The 27,604-nt window shown below is 32.7% G+C and overlaps 5 protein-coding genes across 13 annotated transcripts in view; 2 read left to right on the plus strand and 3 right to left on the minus strand.

Moving 5' to 3' along the window:
* Positions 1-419: 419 nt before the first annotated feature.
* Positions 420-1,680, minus strand: LOC126866307 (60S ribosomal protein L12-like). Its single transcript, XM_050619722.1, has 4 exons — positions 1,504-1,680; positions 1,352-1,425; positions 777-1,167; positions 420-461 (listed from the first exon to the last, which is right to left on the minus strand). The coding sequence occupies exons 1-3, from the start codon at positions 1,538-1,540 to the stop codon at positions 781-783; spliced, it is 498 nt and encodes a 165-aa protein (XP_050475679.1). The 5' UTR covers positions 1,541-1,680; the 3' UTR covers positions 420-461; positions 777-780.
* An 884-nt stretch (positions 1,681-2,564) lies between these two features.
* Positions 2,565-3,926, minus strand: LOC126866309 (2-iminobutanoate/2-iminopropanoate deaminase). Its single transcript, XM_050619727.1, has 5 exons — positions 3,696-3,926; positions 3,358-3,518; positions 3,124-3,192; positions 2,985-3,040; positions 2,565-2,904 (listed from the first exon to the last, which is right to left on the minus strand). The coding sequence occupies exons 1-5, from the start codon at positions 3,764-3,766 to the stop codon at positions 2,848-2,850; spliced, it is 414 nt and encodes a 137-aa protein (XP_050475684.1). The 5' UTR covers positions 3,767-3,926; the 3' UTR covers positions 2,565-2,847.
* Positions 3,927-5,201: 1,275 nt separating this feature from the next.
* On the minus strand, positions 5,202-7,788 carry LOC126866295 (serine/arginine repetitive matrix protein 1). Its single transcript, XM_050619699.1, has 4 exons — positions 7,643-7,788; positions 6,242-7,002; positions 5,957-6,108; positions 5,202-5,840 (listed from the first exon to the last, which is right to left on the minus strand). The coding sequence occupies exons 2-4, from the start codon at positions 6,998-7,000 to the stop codon at positions 5,438-5,440; spliced, it is 1,314 nt and encodes a 437-aa protein (XP_050475656.1). The 5' UTR covers positions 7,001-7,002; positions 7,643-7,788; the 3' UTR covers positions 5,202-5,437.
* A 1,688-nt stretch (positions 7,789-9,476) lies between these two features.
* Positions 9,477-11,485, plus strand: LOC126866299 (probable tRNA N6-adenosine threonylcarbamoyltransferase). The gene is made up of 4 exons (XM_050619708.1): positions 9,477-9,619; positions 10,233-10,674; positions 10,768-10,946; positions 11,023-11,485. The coding sequence occupies exons 1-4, from the start codon at positions 9,505-9,507 to the stop codon at positions 11,292-11,294; spliced, it is 1,008 nt and encodes a 335-aa protein (XP_050475665.1). The 5' UTR covers positions 9,477-9,504; the 3' UTR covers positions 11,295-11,485.
* Positions 11,486-11,818: 333 nt separating this feature from the next.
* Positions 11,819-27,604, plus strand: part of LOC126866290 (potassium voltage-gated channel protein Shab) — a 69,965-nt gene continuing 54,179 nt past the window's right edge. For 2 of the 9 annotated variants that reach the window (XM_050619684.1, XM_050619685.1), the window contains exons 1-2: positions 11,895-12,397; positions 23,336-24,700. In XM_050619684.1, the coding sequence (XP_050475641.1) occupies positions 23,612-24,700 (1,089 nt within the window). In that variant the 5' untranslated portion in view covers positions 11,895-12,397; positions 23,336-23,611. Of the gene's footprint in view, positions 12,398-21,584; positions 21,609-23,335; positions 24,701-27,604 lie in introns of those variants that run through there. The other 7 variants (XM_050619678.1, XM_050619680.1, XM_050619687.1 and 4 more) reach the window with 7 other exon arrangements.

Raw genomic sequence — 27,604 nt, forward strand, 5'->3', positions numbered from 1 at the left:
GAAATATATAGCTACCTTAACTAGTAAATACATTGAATACATAAAGTGATTTAATGATTTTAAATTTCCTCGTAGTTTAGTATACTTTAAATTTTGGCAATAAAAATTGTAAAAAATTAATTTATAAAAGGAAACAGTCAAATCTAAAGTAAAGATAGATTTTATATGAATGAAAATAAATAATAACATTATGTTTGAAAATCATTTTTAGTATAGTATTTGCACACAAATTATTCTAACTACATAACATATTTGTTACATATTATAATTAGTATATCTAACATTAAATAAATGTAATAAGAGTATGTTATGTGGATGTATGATATATATTCATTGTGTACAAGGTATATGATATATTAAAACATTTTTAATTTATTTATATCCTTAAAAGGAGGGAACATACATAAAAATACAACACATTCATATTAAAAATGTTTTATTTTTTACTCCTTATGATAAATCTGAAACAATGGGAACGTAAAATTTTTGTAATTAAAATACTACATATGTATGGTATCTTAAATGATGATTTTTTATTGAGGTTTTCTCCTCAGTAGCAATATCTCTGACAGTCTGTAACAACATTCTAAATTGTTACAGCTATCATGTGGATGGGATGCTAACCCCTACCAAGAGCTCAAAGCAAATATTTTACATAACAATATAAATATCATTTATTTATTTAGTTATCCATCATTTTAGTTGTATAATAAACTCTAATATTTGATAAAATGGGACATTGTGCTGAAAATATTGGCAAGGAGCTCTAAACTTACCATATTATTCATCTGGGACTTGGAGCCTTCCACCATTAATTTCTTCGATAAGTTCTCGTGGTGGTTTACCTTCAACAGTACATCCAACTGATTGACATGTACCTAATATCTCCTTCACAGTACCACTAAGGTACTTTGCCATAGACCTAGGTCTCATTGATCGAGCAATGGAAACAATATCATCAAATGATAAATTTCCATTGTGTTTTATATTCTTCTGCCTTTTTCGGTCCCTAGGTGGCTCCTTCAAAGCCTTAATTATTAAGGATGCAGCAGATGGAACCACCGTAATTGTAGCTTGTCTGTTCTGAATTGTTAACTGGACGGTAATTTTCAAACCCTTCCAGTCACTGGTAGCCTTGGCGATATCATCACCAACTTTCTTGGGAGACTATAAATATAAATCAATATTTAAGCACTATATAAATGTTTTTTATTTATTAATAGAACGTAAAATAGAATCAAACAATGAAAGAGGAAGATTAATATTTACAAATATAAAATAGAATAATTTATCAAAAAGTTAGAAGAAATATTATTCATAAATAATTTAAATTTATAAAATAGAATCTTACTAAACCGAGTGGACCAATTTTTGGAGCCAGAGATGAAGTTGCTCCTACTTCACCTCCAACGCATCTTAGATAGACTATTGAAACAAATATGCATATGTGAGGAAATTTTACACTCTTGTAATACATATTAAAATGAAATATTAAAAATATACCTATCTTGATTTCATTTGGATCAAATTTAGGTGGCATCGTGATGATAACGTTAATATGCAAAATGAGACACAATCGAATAAAAGAAATAGGAACGACACCAACACGTGGTAAATCTCGTTCGAAAAGAGTGAAAGCGGTTGTGAAATCGAGGTATGTAGAACTGCTGTAACATGAACTATATAACTCAACGTAGATTTACATTCAAGTCGTCTAATTGTGACATAATAACACACCATAGTAATAATAATAGAACAATGCGGATGCGCCTTTACAATTTATTAAAATATTCCTAAAACATTTTAATACGCTACAAACATCGACTACAGTCTACTGATTTGGGTACTACAAAGCGTAATAGAAATTGGATACCACCTCCTGCAGTTTTATGAAATGGTTGTTCGTATTCACATACACTTCATGAATTTTCAAACTCGATTTTTCACAAACGAAATTCTCAACGCGATTTTGTTATTTTTGATCTTCGTCTTATTTTGAGCCATAGAATCTGTCTAACCACATTTGTATCATAAATGACGGACCACCCTTTATGTAACAATACTATTCATATCTGCCGCTATGTTTGGTTGTTGTCCATGTCTATTCTTTAATCATTCATGTTCATTCGTATTGTTCGTTAGGATACAGTTATATACGTTTTTGTTTATTTATTACAGTGACATGTTAAACACAAACATTTTAAATATAATATTCTTACAATATTTACGATTTTATTTTTATTTTACGAGATAAAAATTACATTTATCGTTACACTTTTGTCATACCATTATAAATTATTATGAAAATACAAAAATGTTTTCTTTCTTTTTTATAATGTAATATAATTTATTTACAACATATAAAAATTCTTCTTTTGCTACACCTGATATTAATTAAAAAGTATTATTTCTTGTAACAAAATACTAATAAAAGTGTGTTTTTTATAAATTTAATTTTTATGTTAATGTTATATGAAATATTTGGTGACTTTGATCAGGTTACTATTAACATTCATTATTTTACGTTTCTTATTTTTTTTATATGTCCTGTATAAAGCAAGATATTAGAGGAAACTAACCAAAAATATTTATTTCTAAGGTTTTTCAATAGTACAAAAATATTTAATATAATTTATGAAAGATATTTCCCATTACTATTTCCCATTATTTGTTTTTAAGAAATAAACTTATATTTAAATATACATATGGTAAAAGAACCAAATTGTTATTAATATAATCATAAAAGCATCATACATAAAAATAGTAAATTCGAAATAATATTTAAATTCTTAGATGTAAACATATTTCATTAATATATAAAATTTAAATTAATTTTGCTTGTAATATTCAAATTGTTTCTACCTCGCCAACAACAGCAATAGCTTCAATTTCAAATTTTGCACCCTACAGCAACATTTTATGTTTAACGTTAGCGGTTAGATTTTGAATTATATGTATATATTCATATGTGCATTACTTCTTACCATTGGTAACTTTCCAACTTGAAATGTAGATCTAGCTGGATAGTTCTCCTTAAAAACTGAAGGAAAAAGAAATGGTGCGTGGATATGTACACAAATATAACGTACACTTATATAACGAAAACTATAAATTAAATCTTACATTCTTTGTAGACTTCATTTACATCACTAAACTCATTAATATCTTGTAAGAAAATTGTTGTTTTAACGACTGTAAATAAATATAGAGTAAATATTATTAATGTTTAATAAAATTAATTATTAAAATTATTAATCACTGCTGATAATGTTTATCATCATATTTCTCGATCGTTTCAGAATTGAAAAATGTAAATTAACAAATTAGAAAATTAAAAAAATTTTAAATAAATGAAACCTTTGTCGTAATTAGATCCAGCTTCCTTTAAAATGTGACCCATATTTATAAGAGCTTGACGAGCTTCTACAGCAGCACCTCCAGCAACAAGTTTTCCAGTTTTAACATCAACACCAAGAGATCCAGACAAATATAAAGTATGATCTACAAGTACTGCTTGGCTATCAAACAAAATTAGTTACATTGTAATTAGATAATTTCATGTATTGTAATTACATATATATTCTATTGTATTAGGAAGATTCTATTTTTGATCTAAATAAATGAGAAATATTATGTATATAATGTAAGACTTGACAAATTCTAAATAATTGGAAAAATATGTTATTATAGCTTACTTATATGGTCCAATAGGTTTTGGACCTAATGAAGATGATATTATTTTTCTTATAATCTTCTGAGATGCCATCTTTATGTTCTCTTTCCCAGTTTAAAACACATTCATTACTTGATCTCAACTTAACTGTTGTGTCGTATATATATATATATATATATATAACTTCTTATTTACGAATATTTGATTTTTGATAAACTTTTAACCTCTTATTACGGGAGATACCATATCTTGCGTTCAATAATTCAATTCTTCCTTAAGATATAATTTTCAGAAGAAAATTATTACAATATATTTTTGAATATAACTACTGTAATTAATTTTTATAAATACATACAAAACAGAAAAAAAAATACACATATTTCTAAATATATTTTCATATTTGTTTTGTACATAAAATCATAGCCTGTACACTTAAAAGAAAGTTACACCTTCATATAAAATTACAATGAATTATACAGAAATTTCAAATTTAATTTTTGTAACTTGGTAAAGAGCATATTTTACTAAATTTATTATGATCTACTTCATAATTTTAAGCAGTAATCTTAATCTATAGGATAAATAACATAGAATTGGGATTATTAAGAAAATTTCACAATTAAAAATAGAAAGTACTGAAAATAAATTTATAAACTTTATAATGTACCTCTTATCCTAGATATAACTTTATTATGAGTTTAGATTTTTAATAAGAAAGTAATAAATAAATAATTTAATGAGCTTAAATATGATCCTGCAAATTGTATGTCAAATAATTTATCAGTTAAATACAGAGCTGTCCAGGTTTTCATAGTCAAACTTTAAGATATAAAATACAAAAAGGACATTTTACAAGACAAAAATAAGTGCTCATATTTCATTTTAAAATATTTATTATTTCTGTCAATAGGTAACTGACAGTCATTCGTTGTTCTACACAGTTCATTTTGATTTTGATTCATTTCAATAAATCAATCGACCGTTCATATGAATTCACTATTTGTATTAACATCTATTTTATATATTTTTTAATGTGAAATTATATGCTGCATTTTTATTATAACTTTTATTAAATCTTCAAACGAGCTATATTTATGTAAATTTTTTACTTATACCCATTCAACATATTGACAAAGTTTAGTTGAAAAAACCTAGAACACTCCACATATTCCGAAATATTTAAAAAAAAATATTTTTTAGAAAATGATGGTAAAGTATTTATTTTATGATTGTAGGCTTTTTTAAATACAAAAACTAATTTCACTTTTTTAATAACTTCTCATGTTCTTACAAAGTTATTTATGAAACATTTTTATAAAAAAAAATAGAATTTTATTAAATAGAAAATGGTTTTATAAGATCCCTGTTTATCATAAATAAAAAAGTGATAAAAAAATTAAAAAAATATAAACAAAAATAAATTTTTCTTGGCATTATTATTAATTTGATACACACGTTTATCCTTATTTCTAAATATTTTGATAGATATAAAGTATTACATATAAAGTAATCAAATGAAAAGCGAAAATCTTGTAAATTAATCTTTACTTGATAGATCGACGAAAATGAGGTTTTTACAGCACAGTCATTTTATTATAATATATTTATATTTATATATACGTCTTAACAGCGTATGTTTTCTATATGAATGCATGTATGCCTGTATAGAGCATTTACACACTTTTTGCACTCCTTTCTAAGGACAACAAATATTAATGATAATGTCTATGAATCAAGAATGATTTGTAATGGGCTTACGCAATTTCAATGAGCTGTATTATTACGTCGCCCGCGTCTCTTTCGAGTTCCAGAAGGACGATTTGAAGAGGTCCATTGTTCATAAAAACGTTCTGCTTCTAACCATTCTTGATATTTGTACCACCATTCTTCCCACTTTATGTAATCATCTAAAGTAAGATCTCGTAGATATCCTCTTGCTTTATAATAATCATATCTAACACGAACATCATCCCAACATTCTAGACCTCTTGGACCTTGTGCTAAAAGTGATTCAGGATAATGTCCTGGTGGTGGAGAATCGTATCCTAGTCTTGCAATTCTCTCTTCACCCTCTATTACAACTTTCATCGCATTTTCTCCATCCTTTGTGATCCGCATATTTTCCATGTCCCTACGATCGACACTCCATTGTGCCATTTTACCAAATCTAAGAAAAAAGAACAGTTTTGTGTTATTATAAGCCCTTTATCTTTTTCAAATATATGTATTGTGTTGTTAAACTGATGTTTTAAATTTTACAACATATTAATAATTAAATCATACCGCTCTGATAATGTCATTTTAGGTGGACCCACATGTGATGTTGTGGAAGAACTATCACTGTCTTCACTAGGTGAGGACTCGGGAGGTGGCCTAATCATTTGAGTTGTTCCATGACTTGAATGAGTTTTTTCTACCTTTACAGGTTTACGCATCTGTACAAGTTTCAGTTATATATTGAAATATAAGAGAGATGTATAAATAAACGAAAAAGATTAAAAATGTAGAAAGAAGTATATTAATTTAAAATCAGAACTCATAATTAGTTATGAACAAAGTATGTTTTACCAATGGAATGGGATCTGGAACTCTTGGATCTTCTGGGATTCTAGTGTGATGTTTTTCTTTACGCCGGACCTTGGATTCTTTTTCTTTAATTGCCTTATAGTCCTTTTGATGACGTGGTGGAGGCTGTGGTGTGGGCGGGGGTGTACGTGGACGTGGCAAAGGAGGTGATCTTGGTCTAGTACGAGCTGGTATTACTCGTGAACTTGATGGTACTATTTCTTTTGGATGTGCTCGAGCTCGAACTGGTGTGAGTGATCTTGAACGTGAAGGAGAGGGTTGAGCGATACGTCGCCTTTCCTTTGGTGAACAGACACTGCATGATCGATCAGAACAAGTACTTCCTGTGCTTGGACTGCGTGTAGGTCGTCCTCTGGTATGTGATCTATCGCGAGGTGACCGTGGACTTCTAGTTCGAGGACTACGTGGTCTTGGTATATGGGGACTTCGAGGTCTGGGACTTCTTGGACTTCGAGGATGTCCTCTACTAGGTTCTCCACTTGCTGTGCCACCGACATATAATTCCTTATATCCACTGTGTCTCCATCTATTTGGATCGCGTTCCTCTACTTCCAAAAGCTTTTTATTCCAATAACTTGACTGAGATTCACGAGCTTTCCGCATTACACTATCTAATTCTCTCCGTTTTCCTGAATTTTCACCGTGCGGTCTGGGTTGTGATACATTGGTATCCATCCGTAACTTACTAGAACTGCTACCACTACCGCTACCTCCTCTTCGTCTATCATAGTCTCGTGACATTCCTAAAACAAAATGTATTACATTTGACACTTGTAATTACTCCAGATGTAAACAACTATCATTTTTACAATTACTTTAAGTACAGTTATTTATACAAGGTGATTCATAAATTCATATCGATATTTCAAGGGTAATTCCTATGTACTTTAGTTTGAAAGCTATAAATGATTACAGAAAATGTTTAAAGTGTCTGTCTCATGCCTCAACACATGTTATTGCATGCCTTAATGTTGTCTATATATACAGCTAAAGTATATTTTGTTTTTTGTAAAGTTTACAAATAATTTTTATTTTCCTGTTTCTAGAAAACATTAATGAACTAGGGAAAATAAAATATTGACTGTCTGAAATTCTATCTGATTCATACTGATTAATATTGTTTGTAAGCTTTGGATAATCGCAAGGCATGTCTTAGCTATGTATGCAATAATGCTAAAGCATATACTAATGTGTATTAAGCCATGAGGCTAACCCATTGAACATTTTTTTAATCAACCATAATCTGAAAACTAAGGATATAGGACATATGTTCATATGACGTTTATTTACTGTAATGTGTAGATCCATCTCCTGAAGTACTGGCATGCATTTATGAACCCTCTGCATATTTCATGAATTTTCTATTCTTAAATAGACACATACCTGATAGAAATGTTAGAATAGAAGATATAGGAGGAGTGAAAAGTTGGTGATCCAAATGCCTGCGAGAGCAGTCAACACGTTAATTTTCAATACATGATAGAATGCCCATAAAGATGATAACACGTTGGACTAATTCGCCATGAGATAGCTAGAAGAACCAGTATCATTCGTCCTTTGGGTCGACTGGCCTATGTAAAAAATTCTACATGTCACAAATGGGTATCATCTGGAGTGGTGAAGCAGTGGAAAAGTTAGTATATATTCCCGATCAAAAGCGTATGTTTTCTCTGAGAATAAAAATTTCGCGAAAAATCCATATGTGGTACTGGACATCACCCGTCGCGAGACCTTACCATCGCCACTCTCTGCATGTCCAGAATTGTAGTACGCTTCGATCCACGATCCATAAATGTTGGTCGCGTGGACTTTTCAATGAGTCGAACCAAATTCAGAGATCGCCCTCGAAAGGCGTCGCGCGCGCGTGTCAAGTCGATCGTGTCCAGGTATTTTCGTGTTTTATTAACCGGACCGAACCGCGAATAGGGTATGAAGTTTATCTCGGGCATTACCCGGGTAATGCCATACCGGACGGCACTCACGTAGCCGATTACGATACACGATAAGATTACTCGCGTCAATCATTACACCGATGGTACACACAGGTGAGAAAATACAATGAACGCCGCGGGTAGGGCTTTTTCGCCCGTTTCTTGACATCGTGAAGGATGTCATCCGCGGAACGTGTCACCTTTTCGGTACGCATCGGAGGATATCTTGTCGCGTCCGATTCGTAGCCACACCGAAACGCGGTAGCACGGAATTTGTGGCTCGAGTAACGGGTACGTCAAGGTCACGTAAAGGCCCGACTGCGCGATTTCGCGACCGGCGAAACTGTATTTTTCGCGACACCATTTCAGATATTACCCGGGTAACACCTTACTGGTGTCGTAACGGAGAACTCAAGAAGATACCTCAAGTATTGGCTTGAGGAGATAAAAAGAAAAGAAAGAGAGTGTCCGAAACCGGGTATATACGCGTATAGCCTCCTTCGCTCCTTTCTTTCGTTAAAAGCGAAGGTCGGCTCTTCTCGCTTTTTCCATTTGCTGGTACACACCTTTGCACTATGTATATATATACATATATATATATATTTGTTTTAACGTAGCTTCACAAAACTCTTACTCGACAGTATGAAAATAGATCTCTAACTTTTTTTGGTAGCGTTGTCTGCTATTTCGTACCGAAGCGTCAGTGGCATTCATTCGTTCGCACCCGATGGTCACTTTGAAAATCAATTGCCCACCCAGTGAGCGCTATCCGAGGAATTTCACGACATTCACCGGGCTCAAGAACCATTCGAGATAACGACACTCACTTTTCTCACCGCGGCAAATTGCAAACTTGCATTTTCTGGCACGAGAATCGGTGAATCACTTCCGCGTGACGTTTTACGAATGAAGATTGTTTAAAGGAGATTTTCCTTCTAGAGACGCACCAAATGCAAGAAGATGCATTCCAAACGAGATAAGTAACAGATGTCGCTGCAGGAATACGGTTAATCGTAAATTCCTCTCGTTACTTATAAATGATTTTCTACTTTTACATTTATGTGTATTCATTCTTTTGGCAGTTTGTGTCGAATAAATATTATATATTTTTTATTTATTATCAGAATATATTTTATTACTTTCAACATGCAACAAATATAAATAAATAAATGTCGAGAAAAGTCAAATGAATATGATTCTACTGCGCATGTTGTCTATGTTTTCTATTGGATAATTAATTTACCCATGTGCCAATGGTTTTATACGCCGTAAATTTGTATAGTGTCTTTTCGAATTAAACGTATAAATATAAAAATGACAATTGTAATTGGATTTGAAGGTAGTGCAAATAAGTTAGGCATCGGAATTATTCGAGATCAAGATGTTTTATCAAATGTACGGCATACGTATATTACACCACCGGGCGAAGGTAAACTTAACCTTTTATGTGATTACTTTTGATGATATACAATGGCTCACGAAAGTATTTCAACATTTATCACAAAAAGTTTTTATGAATATGTTATTATACGAATATGTGTATTATACGAAATTTTTTTAAATTTTGTTAACACTGCAGTGATACACGACTATCGCGATTATAGTAGCAAAATTAGAAATCTAAATGTACATAGAAGTTACAAGATATTTATTACAAACATACACTTAAGACGTAATATATAACACAAATAGTAGTCTTAAACATACAATTAAAGCTAAAGATGTTGTGACTCACTAATATATAAAATAATTGATTACTCAAATACCTTGACCATTTTTATAAACGGTATGCTTCTAATAAATATCTTGTAACTTTTATATACATTTTTAGATCCGTCTTAAATACCAAGTATGATAATGTTAGTGTTAATAAAATTCCAAAATGTTTTGTATAATATAAGCATAGAAAGTTTCTAAGTGTGTTTAAATACTTACATAATGCATTGTACATAATTCAACAACATACAAAAATGAATGACATTTATTATTTGTTATTATTTAAAATGTTATATATAAAACGTTTTAAAATTTGTTTTGAAAAGGATTCCTACCTCGTGAAACTGCACAACATCATAGAGAACATATCCTCAATGTTCTGCAAAAGGCATTGGATGAAGCTAAAATAACATTAAAAGATGTGGATGTAGTATGTTATACAAAAGGACCAGGAATAGGTGCACCGTTAACAGTTGGTGCATTAGTAGCTAGAACTGTTGCTCAGATATATGATAAACCAATGGTTGCAGTAAATCATTGTATTGGTCATATAGAAATGGGGCGATTGATCACAGGAAGTATAAATCCAACTGTTTTATATGTTTCTGGTGGAAATACACAGATTATTGCATACTCTCGACAGAGATATTGTATTTTTGGTGAAACAATAGATATTGCTGTTGGAAACTGTTTAGATCGTTTCGCAAGATTATTAAAGCTCTCAAATGATCCTAGTCCTGGTTATAATGTAGAACAGTTAGCAAAGAAGTAAGTTGTTTTATTAAAGTATGGTTTATTTGTTTATGTATATTAATTTCATTAATTTCATTTATTACACATAATATAATATTATATACATAGAGGGACAAAATTAGCTCCATTACCTTATGTAGTAAAAGGGATGGATGTGTCTTTCTCAGGAATTTTAAGTTACATTGAAGAACATCTTCCCAGTTGGCTTGACTCGAAAGAATTTACTCCAGAAGATTTATGTTTTTCTTTACAAGAAACAGTATTTGCTATGCTTATTGAAATTACTGGTATTGTTATTGCTTGTGATACAAGTACAAAATTGTATAAAATGGAACAGAAATTATATATTTAATAATATTATAGAGAGAGCAATGGCCCATGTAAAATCATCAGAAGTATTGATTGTTGGTGGTGTAGGATGTAATGAAAGGTTGCAAGAGATGATGAAAGTGATGTGTGAGGAAAGAAATGCAGTACTTCATGCCACAGATGAACGCTTTTGTATAGATAATGGTGCAATGATCGCTGTAGCTGGATTACTTCAATACAAAAGCCAAGGGCATACTCCATGGATGAAAACAACTTGTGTACAACGATATAGAACAGATGATGTACATGTTTCCTGGAGAGAATAACCTAATTTTATATATACTTTCTTTCTTTGACTTTGTTTAGCTATTATCTGAAATATTTACTATTATTGTTGTTATAAAATAGGAACAAAAGAAATATATTGTATACAGTAATAATTCAACATTTTTATTATCATTTTGTATCATACATATGTCAATCAACGTTAGAATAAATGTTATGATATAGACGTAGACCTAGAACGTAGATGAGTCTGGTTACCTTTTATTATTAGATATATTTAATTTTGAAATTGCTCTGTCTACTGCTTCTTTATCACAGAACTTCTATTAATATTATTATACCTTCACGTTATTTTAATCAGCTATCTAATTCAATAAATCGATCAACCTTATTAACAACATTTGTTATTTATCGATTCAAATGTACCGCGTATTTGTTCTCAGCTTGATAAATATCTTGCGCGCGCATATATCTGCGCATGCACAAACATTATACAGGTTCAAAATTGATATCGAGCTATCGTTGTGAAAAGAGAAAAGCGAGCGTCATAGGTGGAGGTCAAATTTTCATGACACGCGCGATAGACAGGGTAGCGTACGATATTCGTCGACGCAGGCGCGCGTCTGGCTGTAGTCCAAACAATATCTCCGTCGGTAGTAGTAGCAGTTATAATATTAGTAGAATTCGTATCGTCATCATTACCGGATATACGATCCAACGCTGTTAGTAGTTATGAACGTTAAGTTTCGTTTTGCTTAATCTCCATTTCTATGAAAGTTATTTTGCCAATTTTCTTTCGATATTTTTATTATTGAATAGAAAGATCCTACAATAAAGTTTTTATTCTAGAATCGTTTTTTATGAATATGAAACGGATAGAAACGCAAAATTTCTTTTTTTTTTCATTGTATCTGAGCGCGGCTATGTTACGTTAACCATTTCCTAATCGATAGACGCGCGAACATCGATTGCAGCGCTTAGTGTGGAACAAGTGGCAGTACGATACCGTCGTCACTGCTCGTCACTGTTCGTCACTACTCGTCACGGTGCATTATTAGTCGTGCTACTCACGGCAAGATGTGTTACTATACCACGGTGCGCAATGTGTCTTTCCGGACGAATGGTGCCCGTGTTTAAAACAGAGGTGAGTCGCAAAAATTAGTGTACTTCTGGTTTCGTTTCTACTACCACTCCACGTCTATTTCCGTATAGGAGCTACTTCGTTATAGAATCGTACCGGTACACGTCAAATACTGTCCCCGAAATACAGACCCAGATAACTTGAATTTCTCAGCTGCTCGTCCTTGAATCTCACGAAAATCATTTGCTTCCACACTGTTTTATTATTGCTCCATTGATCTCGATTGTGTCGTATCATATCATCACAGATACACAACGTATATCGTTACTATCCGTGCAATTTGACAGTGATTTCGAATCAGATTTTTGTGTCATTAAATTCAGTTGAAAAATTGTCACATAGAACTCGCTAGCAGAATAACGTAGAATCAAAGTCTGGATGCGAAAAATATTATATGTAATAGCATGGAAGCAAGCCATTATTACAAAAACCAGAAAAGAAACAGGAGACAGAAACCAGTAAGAAATATCTTGTCGCAGAACGTATAGAAAACAAAAGAAGTATTGACTGTAATATACATCCTTTATATTATATGCTGCAAACAATTTCATTTCAATGATCAAAAAAAAAAAAAAAAAAAATGATATAAAACAAGCATGACTACTGCATAATCAGATAGTTGTAGTCATATTTTTGCAACAATTTTGCATATCATATCCGGCATACAATTTGGTTATGTTTTATACCAGATTTATATAATTTTTGATTTTCACATTGATACGAATACTACAATTATGACAGTTGACAACACGGTACGTAGCAAGTAATTACTTTTCTTTGACCTATATAATGGAATAAAGAAACTGTGCGACATTTTCAATGTGCTTGCAATGTATCGATAGGTGTAGGTTGTAAATAGTCGTTCTTTACTACTGTCCGGTAACGCTTACCATTCATCTTCACTACTGTTATCCGCGATAACCTGAACACACGATACTTTATCAAGATTTTTTGAAATTACTCGCGACTACATTTCGTGCATAAGATTGCCTTTGTGTGTCTTTTTTTTTATTGCGCTATGAATTTGAATCGCTGGCGACGTTATTAAAAGCAAAGAATTCGAAATTGGCGTATCTTACGACACTTCGCGAATATTTTTGCTAGCCATACAACATCATATTGACGCGTAGCCAAGATCCAGGTCGTGCATCCAAACAATACGCGGACATGTATTTAAATAATACGGCCCCGAATTATGTATTCGGTTGCTGGCTGTGATCAACGTCTTACATAAATATTTTTCGAAGGAAAATCAGGGTTATTTACAACAGAAATAAGAGGGGGAAAATGAAAGAAGAAATGAACGTGCACGTCGACGTTACATCGATGGCTTGCTGCACGAGTACTTTATCTCCATTTTTGAAACTTGAGTTTTTACATGTAACAAATAATTCTTGATTGTTTCTTTGTGTTGTATAAAAATCACATTTATATCTGTTTCATAGATTTATTAAAAATAATATTTTTCTTTAATATATTTAATGTATATAGGGATATTTTCAAGAACCATGATCCATCTGTATCAATTTGCAACTAATTTTATAACAGCATTGATTAACATAAGTACAATGCAAAAAGTATCTATTTAATTATAAAGTAGCATTGGGTTTTCAAAACTGGTTCTCTCGTAAACGTTAAAACAGGACATAGAATATTTCTGCAGTATGCTACGGATACGTATGTGTATAGGAGCCAAATAACGGCGAGAAATAATAATTTAATCGATAAGAGGAACATTGAGCATAACGAGCTCTCGAAGTAAACCAGGGATGTAAGAGGGAGACTGGGTCTGGAATTATGCCACGAATAAATGCCGTGACGTGACATTTAAAGTTGTTCTTTGTAGAGCATCACATGGATAAGGAATCGATTCGTTCGATTCCAGACGGAAATCCAATCTTCTGCCAATTTTTTTTAACGTTCTACGACGATGCGGAATACATAGTTTCGTTGCGATAATAAACAACTGCGAAGAGCAAAATTTTGAAACGCTTCGTACGCTTCGAACAGAAGAGAAGTTATCCTGAAAATCGCTACATAACCTGTGACGCTGTAACCGTATTAAATTAGATGTTCTACGTATATCGATACTTAATTTGCATTAGAACAGAACGTCCTAGTCTAGGAGATTTAAAGACGTTCAGACGATCGTTCAGAGATCGGAGTATTTCGTTTCGCGCAGTTGTTTCCGCCCACATGGATCGATCTGCGTAAAGTAGATACTGAAGTGTACTCCGAAAAAGCTTTTAGAGTATAGCCAACAAACAATTGCCATGGAATTGTAACAGCATGTTGTTTACCCGTGCGTTTAGTTTTTCAAAAGATCCTATTATACGCTGCTGTTCATACAGTGATCCATAAAAGTATGTAAACACTTGTCGCAGAAATTTTTTACGATCATCTTACCTGTGTTATAGAGAACTTTTTGGTATGTTTCATTGACGCTATACTGAGATACGACTATTGCGATTATGTCGGCAAAATCTGAAACCAACTTGAGAATGTTGCATACGAGGATCACAGGACAAAACATTATAAATTCTTGTTGAGATTTTTGATTTTAATTGTCGCCACGACCAAAGAAAAATATTTTAGTAGAAGATAATTAAGAATGGAAAGAATCTGTTAGGTTCAAAGATACGGTTGATGAGGTTTTCGAAAAGGCAGAGGTATAAACTGTTAACGCAAACAATATTTTAAACGATACTTTTAAAGGGTGCGAAATAGATGTTTAGCCGCAGAGTCAAATAACAGTAACATGTCATGTTAACAATGTACCGAATTTTAAAAGTGCCTTCCTGCAAAGATTGGAAAATGTGAGTAATAATCATGCGCCTTCTTTGTATTCCTTCTATAAAGAACATAATTGTGTTTTTTTCATTGCCCTGTTCGAAAATTATGTGACTTATTAAGAACTGATAAAATCTTCGAATGAGATCTTGTTATTGAGATAATAAAAAAAGATCAGAAAATATTAATTAGTATTTTAAATTAAATTTATACTTTTGAGCAAAATACTAACAATTCTTGAATTATATACTTTTCAAGAAGTTACAACAGATTTGAATTAAAAAGTGTCAAGTCCTTTCATATTATTTATATTTATAAAAATAAAATATTTTTATTTGGTAGATAGTCTAAGATTTTTCCACAATAGATACATATTCTATGTGCTTTAGAATTTTGGAACTGTCTTTCTTTTTTTCTATCTCATTATTTTGATACTTCAAAACCAACTGAACATTTTGTATGCATCTCAACTTTAAAGCAATGTAATCATTAGTATATTTGAATAATGTGGATTTTAAAGAAACAAAATCATCAGCGTTAGGTTGATCTTAATTCTAGATTGTTAACATTGGGTTACCAACGATTTATCATTAGACTGCGGATGTTTACGCAAATTTATATTTTTATAAATACAATTAAAGAAACAGAACCTAAGCAAGAATTTGTTTCATCCATTAAATCATGTATCAAGTATTGTACTTTGAGTATGTTATACATTTTTACATATCTGGCGCGTTTTGTAGATTCTTGCACCTTTAAATTTCCCATAAATGCACAAACATCCGCGGTCTAGTAATTATTTCTGACACTAAAATTTTACATGCGATCATTTTGAATATTCACTATTTATCGTTCCATTATTCTGATACTAGGTATTGATCGATGTATAATGTCTTTTGTATTTTTGTTGAAACATCGTGCTCAGTAAAATTTCGTAAATTGTATTTACCATGGCTCACGAAACTATTCGAACACCCCTTAGAAACTTTTCATACGTATATACCTTTTACAAATTTTTTATGCTTTTTACACATATACCGTAGAAAATATTTTGAGATCGCGTTAGTACTCTAACAAAACATGACTGTTATGATTATATTGTTAAAATTTGTGATGGATCTGAAAATGTATATGTACAAGCTGCAATATATTTATTGGAAACATACACTTCGCAAACATCACCAAGAGTCAAACATTCAAACAGTCAATTGTTCACTATATTAATAGGTCAGAATATATAATGAGACCGTCTTTAGCATTAATTGTATGTTTAAAATTATTCACATTGTATGCTAATTTTTCACAACGTATATGTTTGCAATAAATGTCGTGTAACTTCTATATAGATTTTTGGATTGCTTCCAAATTTTACTATTATAATCGCAATAGTTGCGTCTCATTATAGTGCTAACTGAAAGGTCAACAAGTTCCGTATAGCGCACATAATACATTCATAAAAATGTTCTATGCTAAATGTTCGAGTACTTTCGTGAGTCATTGTATATTTTTAAAAACTTAGACTGCGAATGTATATAAAGTCTAATTCGCGTACAATGTGATAAAACTAAGCTAGATTTCAAATTCGTAATTATTTAAAATTATTACTTCTTTGTAATTTGATATTGGTTTACTACTCAGGATACACGCAACTGGCTAAGCTATAATCCTGAAACGATAGAACGTAGAAAAGAATTTCATTAGGTAGAATCAGACTGTTCCGAGTGATGTATGGCTTTAATGTATATAGAATTTTCAACAATTCATTACTTATACCTCTATAATACGTACGCCCAACGCATTAATTTTCTATTTGAAAATAACATGATCCCGTGATGCGATACGTTGAAAAAATGTGACAAATTTTCTGCTGCTACATCATATTTTAATATTATTCGTATATGTTGTTAAGAGTACAACATATATATAACAAACTCTTTTCTGAAAAAGATAATTTCCATAGATTTAATCAGACATTTCGACTGTTAAAATTCTTAAAATGAACTAATCGTTTCCAGAAGATTATGAAACTGAACTTATGATTTGAACTGACTTGCAAATATTATGGCAGTTGACGCAATTATAAACAATTAATCAAAAAGAAGAAAGAAAGCATCGAATATAATTCATCCGAAACGATATTTCACGATCATATTCATCTAAAGTATGAAAAGAAAACATTAAAAAAAATCATAGGTGTATAGTTAAAATAATTGCTAATGATCGTGACGAGATCTCGCGAGACAGTTGGAAATTTCCTAGCTTCTAGCGTTAAGCGTGTTTGTGACGATGTTGGATCATCGTAGAAGTAGGAACCAATTTGCTTTCTTTTCCTCTTTTTCACTCTTGTCTTGCTTTCCTTCTTCGCTACTTGTTCCTTTGCTTACAGGAGTATAGTGGAGTCATTTATTTCTCGACAGAGAGTTATACAGATGTGTTTACTTTGCGTATGTTTACTTCGCATCTACCAATGGACTTAAGGTGTGCAGGAGAGAAAATTCGAGTAGGTGATTTCTGGTAGGATTGTAAATTAGTCACGAACGAGATCTATATTTCTGTTACAATAATTTCCGTTCATATGACGAACGCTGCCAAGGTAATTAATATATTTAGCGTTCAATGAAACAATAGGATGTGCCTATAACAATTAATAGATTTTTAATGAATTTCGAGTAAAATTCTTATTTGCGTTACATAAACATTTTTGTTTATGCGACGATTGCAATCGATGTAACCTACGCGTTACAATATTCGATAGAACAGAACAATTATGACAATTAAATACGTAATGATTCAATGAATCTAGGGTAAAATTCTTATTGATTTGTAATTGTAAATTTTTTCTCATTTGTAAGATAATTAATTGCTATAAAAATAATTTGTATGCTAGAGTATTTAATTGAAAGTGTCTGTTTTGTTTACTTTGGGACAGTATCATTTTCACTATTTTCTACGAAAAATATGTTTCCACTATGTAAGATATTATTGTTTTAGAAATATAATTCAAGGTTAAATGCGATGTGATCGTACTATTTCGTGACTGAACCAGCTTCATAGAACGTACATATAATGCCATTTCTTATCATAGATCCAATATGATTTTTTTTAATACTACTATTTTATCTTAGATACGCAAACTTCTGAAGTTTTATTGTAGAATTAAATGTCCGTGTTTTTTCGTTTCTTTAATTTTATTTCAAAGAAATTTTATTGGAATTTTTTATAATCAGCACAAGAAAGTGCCAACCAGTCTCGAACATAGTCTATTTATGATAAAAATAAAAAAGAAAATAAATTAAAGTAAGCAATCAATTCATTCAATTTATTATATTATTGTCATTTTAAAAATAAATATTCTATATAAAGTTCGAATAAATCATTTTTGTGTGATTAACGCGTTCAAACAAAAGAATAAATATGTAACGTAGAACATTAAATACCGTATTTTGCATAATGTTCGAGTTATAAATAGTAAATCCAGATCATTTTACGACGTAGCGTTATTTGTTTTCAGAATTATTCTCAGTCCAGTTACATTTGAACAATGCGTATCGGCTTATGTATATGACAATAGAGTTTGTGCATCCGATGAAGTTGACACAATGGAATAAAAAATTATTTGAAAAATATTTATTAAAGTATAGAACGAAATAAAGATTTATTTCATTTGAAAATCATTTTCTTATCCAAGTAAATTGAGTTGAAACAACTAAAAAGGTCAAATAATGGTAATAAGGTTTTAGGATACACAAAAATATGTATTTTCTAAAATATATCAGAAAGATATATCTCTTTTTTCAACTATGTTCTGGATAAATGATATTGCAGTTAAATGAATACTGTATAACGTATCTGAGAGATGATTAATAAAACGTAGCTCTTAATGAGAAGACATAATTAAAAAAATGCAGATGCTACAGCTAAATAGATTGTTAGATAATATATTATTTAATCGCATACCTTTCAAGAAATGAGTTCATCGAACGTTACTCACAATTAGCCTCGTTCCTTTTAGCGAAAAGACACTAGAAATAGTTTTTTGTAACAAAACTGCTCTTCTCAAATGCAGTAAAAATAGTTGAAGATGAGTTTATATAAATAGCTTATCTCGATATTAGAATAGATGAATTCTTGTCGCAACTGATTGCTTCAGTTTATAAAAGCATCTGTATAATGCTTTCACATTAAATTTGTTAATAATGAAAGATTCGATTGGAAATAAAAATATTTTTGATAATACTGGAAGTTGAATAAACTCGCGCGAGCGAGACTGTTACCAAACGCACAGTTGTTTGGAGTTGTTTGTCCTTGTTTGAACAACATATATACATAGGTAAATGTAGTAGATACACTGACCTTCGTAAGATTCCTTTATCGCTGATAAGGTGTTTTGGTTGATTTATAATAACATTATTTGTATATTACCAGAGTACAAATTAATGATATGAATTAACAATTTGACGACAAGTAATATTATTTCAGGAAACATTAATTCAAATCAAAAGATAAAATAAAAAATTACTTTATTTACATGAAAAAATTAATAAAAAAGAATCTAGTAAACCAAGGCATAATTATTTCAAAATAACTATGTGTCAAGTAAGATGATAATAATCATTTTTGACATATTTTATTTCATAGATCTCACAGATCTATTGGTCATTTTAATGAATAAAGAAATTTCGCATGTTTTTATCTATAATTTTACAATTGAAATAGATTTTTATACAATGGAAAATAAGGAAGTGCAAAGACTTTGTCATATATGTGTATATAACTTCGTAAGTGAAATAAATGTTCACATAGCCAAAAAGAAACACGCGCAAAGATCTTTTCATTTATACTTTTGTAACTGAAGTACACTCTGTCACGCAGTGAAAAACAGGCAAATACAAAGATCATTTCTCTGTCTCATTTTCAATTTTATAATCGAAATACAATCCTACACAGTCAAAAATAAGCTAAGCGCCTGGATACTTTTGACCGATACTGTATGTATAAAACTCTTACGTAAACTGCACACGATGTATAGACGTTGTTTCATCTCTACACGAGGTATTGCCTTGTAACAAAAGCATTGCGTGAAAATCCAAAGCGTTCCTACCTTCTTATCGTGCATGGTTAATAGCTGTTTATTGTGGTTCCGTAGCATTTCGTCAAAATAATCGCTCTCGTTACATACTGATCTAGACTTCGCACGAAACCACGTGCACGATTGAATCAGGACTATCGAGACAGGTGCTTTTCGCCGTGAATCTAGGTCAGAGTGTATTAACCTCGTATATAAATAGTACTACCAGCAGTACATGGTGTTTCGGGCAAGCAGTTTTTAGGTTTCTTTCCGAAAGCCACCTTTCCTCTAGTATTTTGATTTTTCGTCTTTCTGCTCATTTCTCTTCGTTCCTCTTTTCCGATCAGGCGGGTTTCTACGTTTCGCTGCGAACGCGCACGGCAATAAAGAAAGGTTCTGCCACACGTACGAAAATAGTAACGCAGACGATGATATCAGATTTGAAATTTGGCCTCATTAGAGGCGATGTGCACTTGTTTCTGTCGTCCGAAACGATCGTTTGTACGCGTGTTAACTCATTAAGGGACAATCCTACCTTTTGCGACGCAACATTCCATTCCTAATCGTTTCTCGACTAATTCGTGTTAGTAAATTCAGTTGGCTTCTTGATATTGCGATTATCAGTCTGTGAATGATCACGCAAACGCGAATTTTTCTTTCTTTCGTTCCACTTAAGCAGAGTCTTTATAATGCATAGATAATGCATATTTAATGTACACGGTATATATTATATGCAGTAAATAACTTGTAACTTCTATATACATGTTTAGATTGCTTCCATGCTTTATCGGTATAAATCAATAACGGTGTTCAAAAAGTTTCACATAACACACATGATACTTTACGAACAAATTTTTTTAGGAGAAATGTTCAAGTACGTTTCCGAGTCACTGTATAAGTATTTATAAGCAGGGAAAAAGTTGATTTTGTTGTAACAAATTGACGGTGTTACTGCAATATTGAATATATAGATTCTCTATAATTTATAACCGCATTTTTTTTGCAAGAAAAGAAACGAAAGGTAGATAGAAATTTCTATCAAGAGATGATAGAAGTGTTTTTTCATTTTGTACTTTCTTCATAATGCCTTGCATATTTATATGTAAGAAAATACGCAGGACTGTTTGTGATACATATTCATATCATCAAATTGATTTCATTTGTCAGGTTTAATATGCAATAAGTTTAAACCGTGTATCTGCAGCTTGGAGTTGTTGCTTCGACGTGAGATGTAGTAGTTTGTGCTTCGGATTAAAATATTTCAGTTCAAGTTTATGGCATGTAACGTGAATTGTATTGTGAACAAGGAGCAAGCGTACGGAAAGTTTCAAGATGGATATTTCTCAAAGACACAAGGTATTATATTTTATGTGCAATTTTTCGTCACACCAAGTATCGAAATACTTATACATCTAATACAGCAAATACAGTCGGAAACAAAAATAAGTGAACAGCTAATGAAAGCAGAGAAAAGACTGAGATTTAATGGAATTAATACTAGTGTTATATACGTAAATTTTATTTATTACGTATCCTCTAATTACATAGATTATTTAGTAAACAATTGAAATTAATATTTACATTTTGGTGTGAACAAGTCGTACTTAACAAAATTTCACTGATAATTGTTTGTACTATCTGTCCATTTATCTTTGTCCTCTACCGTATGCTACATAAATGTAAGACATGTAATACGTATATTGCTACGTATGTTCCTACACTTAAACATACAGGGCATATGTATTACATTATTGCTTGACTATTGGTGGGTTAAGCAGCACTTGTATATTGTGCTTCTCGTATGGCAATGAAATTTTGTCCCAAACACGGTGTCGAACAAGGTACCAAAACACTGTAATAAGATAGAAAATATCGTGGATGACTTATTTTCGTGTCAGCTGAGAACAGGCAGGCAGCCGAGTATCAGAAACGTTAAGAAGGGATGGGGAACTGCGATTCGAGGAATGTTGGAAATAGCTCCTATTATTCGGCTACATTTCGTAATATCTATACATAAGCATATACCGATCACAATACCGTGTATCGTATAAAATTACACAAAATAGAAGGTGATTTTGGAAAATGGATCAAGTAAATCGTATACGAGAATTTTATATTAACATGCTCTGTCACTTATCACACCATACCGCGATCTTTCTTCATATTCAGACTATCCGTCGCATTTGTAAAATAACTATAATATAAACTATAACTAGATAATACTCTTGTAATAAGCTCAGAAACAAAATAGTATAAAGTAGACAGAAAAAAAATTAATTAAATACAATATATCAAATTATATATCAAAATTAGAAATGAAACATAAGGATAATTATATATCTATTAGCGACACGTATGATTTTTAAATAATTTTAGAGATGCAATGTTTATATTGTACTTTTATTGTCATTGATATCTTATTAACATTGATATCTTGAAAAATCATTTTTTTAATGCGACATACTTATTACGGATTTTTCGTCAAGTAAATACAGTCGTAAGAGGAATCTAAAACGAATTGTGACTATTCTTATCGTTGTGATTCATCCTATACTGTATACTATGTATATACACTATGCATGTACTATGAAATACTGTAGTTGAAACGTACTAATACTAGGATGAGTTACATTGTCTTCTTATCCGTTCCATTTGGAACATACAGTGGTTCATAAAAATATTTAAACGCTTCGGAAATTTTTATAAATATATTACACAGGCTATTCATTTGCCGAATCGGTTAACGTCGTGAAGCAAAAAGTGGAAAAAATTGTAGAAATTGTACAAGATAAATATTACACGCGAAATAAGTTGGTACTAAAATTTCAAAAATTTCAAAAAGTGGGGCCGGCCAACTTGGCCCGTGAACGGCTCATACGTATTACACGAAAGCTTTCGAAATTTTGTCAGCATTGTAAAATAAAGCACAGCAAACACTTGCAGCAATTCTTTTTGAATACCGTACTTGAGTTCTATTTATCCAGTATCGTTCATAAAAACATAAATTTGCATAGATATCCATAGTCCAATCATATCATAGTTCATCGCCAAATGAATTCAAAATTCCGAATTTTTCTGTACAGATTATGACGTGGCGCGGTTTAACCGAGCCAACGGAAGGGCACAGACGTAGGTACGGATGAAGCACAAGAAGGGTAACCTGGACGAGGAGGAGGAGGAAGAAGACGAAGAAGGAGAAGGAGAGGAAGAAGACGAAATCGAAGACGACGAGAAACAGGAACAGCAAGAATACAAACGGGACAAAGGAGGAAGAAGAAGAAGAGGTTCGCGTGGAAAGAGAAGCGAGAGATCGTTACGTTTAGCCGACGTGTCGGTGTGATCATCGGCTGGTACATTTGATGCTAAGTGAAAAGAGATTCGAAGACGTCTTAACACTGGCGGACGGGGAACGCAATGGGAGCGCCGTGGTCACGGGCCCGGTGCTATCGTCGTCGTCGTCGTGCACGGTGCCCTACATCGGCACCGACCAGGGTTTCGTGTTCGAGGGTGGCGGCACGACGACGTTGCAGCGGGCTGGTGCAGCCGGTGCGTCGATCGCTAGCTGCACCGGTAGCGGAGGAGGAGCCCTTGGAGGAGTCGGTATCGTTGGGTCAGTAGGAAGCGGTGGAGTAAACGTGGTAGTAGGGTCAGGGGTTAGTATGGGCGGAGGAGTGACGGGTGGAGGGATTGCTGTTGTCGGAGGAGGAAAAACTGGTGGAGGAGGAGGTGGTGGAATGAACAAGGAGGTTCGGTATGCTCCGTTTTCGTCGTCCGTAGGACCGACCGGTTCGGTGGCGCCGGTCAACCTGCCACCGCCGCCTCTACCGCCGCCTCCGCCACCGCCGCCGCCGCCGCCGCCGCCACCGCCGCCGCCCCTGCCGCTGCAGATGCAGCAGCAGCGTGCCTACTCGAGGTCGATGACGTCCCTACCGCCTGAGCCGTTTATGATCATGAGGTCGAAGGCCCTTAACCGACGGGTCTCGATCAACGTCGGTGGGGTTAAACACGAGGTGCTATGGCGTACCCTCGAGAGGCTGCCCCACACGCGTCTAGGCCGGCTGAAGGATTGCAACACCCACGAGGCGATTACCGAACTTTGCGATGATTATTCCCTTATCGACAACGAGTATTTCTTCGATCGCCATCCCAAGTCCTTTAGTTCCATCTTAAATTTCTACCGTACCGGCAAGCTGCATCTCGTCGACGAGATGTGCGTATTGGCGTTCAGTGACGATCTCGAGTATTGGGGCGTCGACGAGCTCTATCTCGAGAGTTGTTGCCAGCACAAGTACCACCAGAGGAAGGAGCACGTGCACGAGGAGATGAGGAAAGAGGCAGAGTCGCTAAGGCAAAGGGAAGAGGAAGAATTCGGTGAAGGACAGTGCGCGCAGTATCAGAAGTGGCTGTGGGATCTATTGGAGAAACCGACCACGTCCATCGCTGCAAGGGTGAGTGATATTGTCAATGGTCAAAGAAGTGTTCTTGTGCATTAGTATGAGCCTTATTGCCGTTATTAAATGATAAATCGGATCGATAATTGTACGTGTATCGGGTTAAGGAAGTTTCCGGAATGAATCGCCGGAGAAAAATTGGGAAGGTATTCCAAGATCGAATTCTGAGAAGAAGAATCTTGAGCTTGAGCCAAACTTTTGTCGTAATAACAATGTGTCGTTTAGCATTGATGGGCTGCCATATTCGAGGATGGTCCTTTGTAATCTTGTCCTAGATTCTTTTACGGGTTCGTTCTATGAATCTAATTTTAATAGGACATTCAAAATTTTCCACTTCTCTTTCTGCATTTCATTGGAAGCTCGCAGCAAGAGTTAATTAGATCAATTTTTCACCGTGTGTACCGGGGATATGTTAAATTGAACAAATATTCAGATTCAGTGGTATTTTCTTCTTTTCAGTTTATCGATTATCGTTATAGTTTTAAACGATTTATCGATCTTTTTTTTTTTTCGTAATTGCAAGATATCTAATAAAATGATACTATATTCCTTTCAGTTGTTTGCGCAAAATAAAAATTGCCAAACAGTTTGAGCAATTAAATCGATTTTTATTTCGATTAACATTGGAAAATCGATTAATTTGTTATGATACTTTGTTATTATGTGAGAATAGTCTTACATTTTGTTCACTAATTTACTTACACTGTCTCCACGTTTACAGTTTGTGCTGGAGCCATAATTTGAAGAAAGGTATTATTAAGTTGATAGTAGAGCATCGATTCGATGTAGCTCTCATATAGACGAAAGAGTAGTGAGAACGTTTGCGACGTATGTGATTTTGTACCCGATATCGCTGTAGAGAATTACAACTAAAATAGTAAATCAACAAGATCGGATTTGGATTCTGGCTCTAGCTATAATGATATAATGACTGACGATGGTTGTTCCGTTTGACTTCTTGCAGAAACAGAGCCCCGATTTTGAGTCACCGATTTTTTGCAATTCTTAGATATGTAGTTAGCTTATTCCACGTCATATAGAGACAGATACTCAAAAGTTTTTGACTTATTTATTTTTAAAGTTCTCGTAGTTGTCGTAGCATTATGAAAACGGTCATAGTTCGTTCTATGATAGGCAAAATATAACTAAATATAATTTTTTGTGGTTGGTGCTAATAGTAAATAAAAAAATTAATTTTATAATATGAGATATATTATAAGCAATTTAGGTAAATTTCAGAATATAAAACACTATCGTAATTTTCATTTTTTTAATACAACGTTATCAATTACCTCGAGAAACGAAGAGAATACTTCTTCGAAATATTATAGAGTTAACGAATAATTAACTAATCTACTTATTTTTTTCATAACTGTCTTACACCAGTGAATGAATTTAATGCTCGGTAACTGTATCGCTGTGTAAGATGAACGAGAAAATATGTACGGAGCAGATATATTTAAACGCGTGCTTTTACTTTACAAACCATAGGAATCTCAATGTTGTAATAACATTGACTTACCTCTAAGTTACGTAAACAACTTCAAAAACGCATAACACGAAAACTTTTGAATATCATGACTTGTAAAAAGGAAAATGCCTAATACATATTCTAAAAGTTGTATAAAAATGGACGACTGGAAGTTACGGACTTTTCCTTCTTAGTCCTTTCGACGATACGTTAAACGTAGTACGAATGAAAACAACTAATGATCACTTTGTAAATCATTTCTCCTCTTCTATAAAATTATCAATAAACATCAGCTAATAGAAATAGAAATCTTTGCATGTTGTGTTCTTTATTAACAATAATTTCATGCCGTTTCAAGCTGTACACAGTACACTTGTATATATTTACAGATTACTGATAAATCTTTATCGCTAACTATTAGTTAATCGATTTCACTTGCTAATATACTAATATAAAAAATTGGAAAATCGATTTTGCTTTTCCCTAGCAAAGCCAGATCGAAATCACGTGCGTTGATCGAGCATTATCATTACTCATTAATTACCAGGTATCGATTAGACGAACCTTCCCATATCGATATACTATAATTATGCTATCTATATTAATAACGTTTTACGTGATTGCAGTAAAGTGTATGTGTATGTATATATGTGTATATATAATACATATGTACATAGAAATGTATATACACACATATGTATACGTACATAAGTCGTAGACATACGTATATAAGGTTGAAATGTAAAATAGAACAGAGTTTTAATTAATATCCAATATAGAGGAGATTAATCGAATTTTTTCAACAGTCGTTGTGTCGATGTATGTAATGTGTATTTTATTTCTAGGTGGTGTTAACAGCATCATTACTAATCTCATTTGTTGTATAATCTAGCATATTTTACTTCTTAGTCTAAAAATTTGTCGTCTTTTAAAATGAAACTTTTAAACGAATCATCATGTTTGACCCTTCGATGATAATGGGAGTGCATAATACGCGATTACCAGGTATCACGTAGATTCTTTCTCGACACCGCTCCCTGTGAGATGTCAATAGTAATTTCGCTACCAGCGAATTCAATTCGATATGTGCTTATTGAAATATATATATATACATATATATACCGTATATAATATATGTATATATATTTATATATTTACCATAAAAAGAAAAAGAACGTAATTGTCGCTAATGTAAATGCATAATCATCCAGCGTAAATGGAATGGACCAGCATTAACGTAACGAATCTGACGTTGCTCGAAAAGAAATATATTCGTACATAACCGTAGAAAGAGAATCAATTAGAATTAATACCAATGTTCGTTACAAAAGCACGTGTACGTTATACATAGACGATGTAGGATTAGCAAAAGAGTATATAACATGCTAGCGCGCACACTGAATTAATCTTTAGATAGATCACAAACGGAT

Source organism: Bombus huntii, chromosome 6 (genome assembly GCF_024542735.1).
Source record: "Bombus huntii isolate Logan2020A chromosome 6, iyBomHunt1.1, whole genome shotgun sequence".
NCBI lineage: Eukaryota > Metazoa > Arthropoda > Insecta > Hymenoptera > Apidae > Bombus > Bombus huntii.

Excerpts from the sequence above, each read along its gene's own strand:
- LOC126866299 (XM_050619708.1), top strand. The coding sequence starts at position 9,505 with ATGACAATTGTAATTGGATTTGAAGGTAGTGCAAATAAGTTAGGCATC. Across the intron at positions 9,620-10,232 it reads TATTACACCACCGGGCGAAG|GATTCCTACCTCGTGAAACT; the intron begins GTAAACTTAACC and ends TGTTTTGAAAAG. Across the intron at positions 10,947-11,022 it reads TATGCTTATTGAAATTACTG|AGAGAGCAATGGCCCATGTA; the intron begins GTATTGTTATTG and ends ATAATATTATAG.
- LOC126866309 (XM_050619727.1), bottom strand. The coding sequence starts at position 3,766 with ATGGCATCTCAGAAGATTATAAGAAAAATAATATCATCTTCATTAGGT. Across the intron at positions 3,519-3,695 it reads AAACCTATTGGACCATATAA|CCAAGCAGTACTTGTAGATC; the intron begins GTAAGCTATAAT and ends TTTGTTTGATAG. Across the intron at positions 2,905-2,984 it reads AAGTTGGAAAGTTACCAATG|GGTGCAAAATTTGAAATTGA; the intron begins GTAAGAAGTAAT and ends ATGTTGCTGTAG.
- LOC126866307 (XM_050619722.1), bottom strand. The coding sequence starts at position 1,540 with ATGCCACCTAAATTTGATCCAAATGAAATCAAGATAG. Across the intron at positions 1,426-1,503 it reads TCCAAATGAAATCAAGATAG|TCTATCTAAGATGCGTTGGA; the intron begins GTATATTTTTAA and ends TTGTTTCAATAG. Across the intron at positions 1,168-1,351 it reads AAATTGGTCCACTCGGTTTA|TCTCCCAAGAAAGTTGGTGA; the intron begins GTAAGATTCTAT and ends TTATATTTATAG.
- LOC126866295 (XM_050619699.1), bottom strand. The coding sequence starts at position 7,000 with ATGTCACGAGACTATGATAGACGAAGAGGAGGTAGCGGTAGTGGTAGC. Across the intron at positions 6,109-6,241 it reads TTCCAGATCCCATTCCATTG|ATGCGTAAACCTGTAAAGGT; the intron begins GTAAAACATACT and ends AAACTTGTACAG. Across the intron at positions 5,841-5,956 it reads AAAATGACATTATCAGAGCG|ATTTGGTAAAATGGCACAAT; the intron begins GTATGATTTAAT and ends CTTTTTTCTTAG.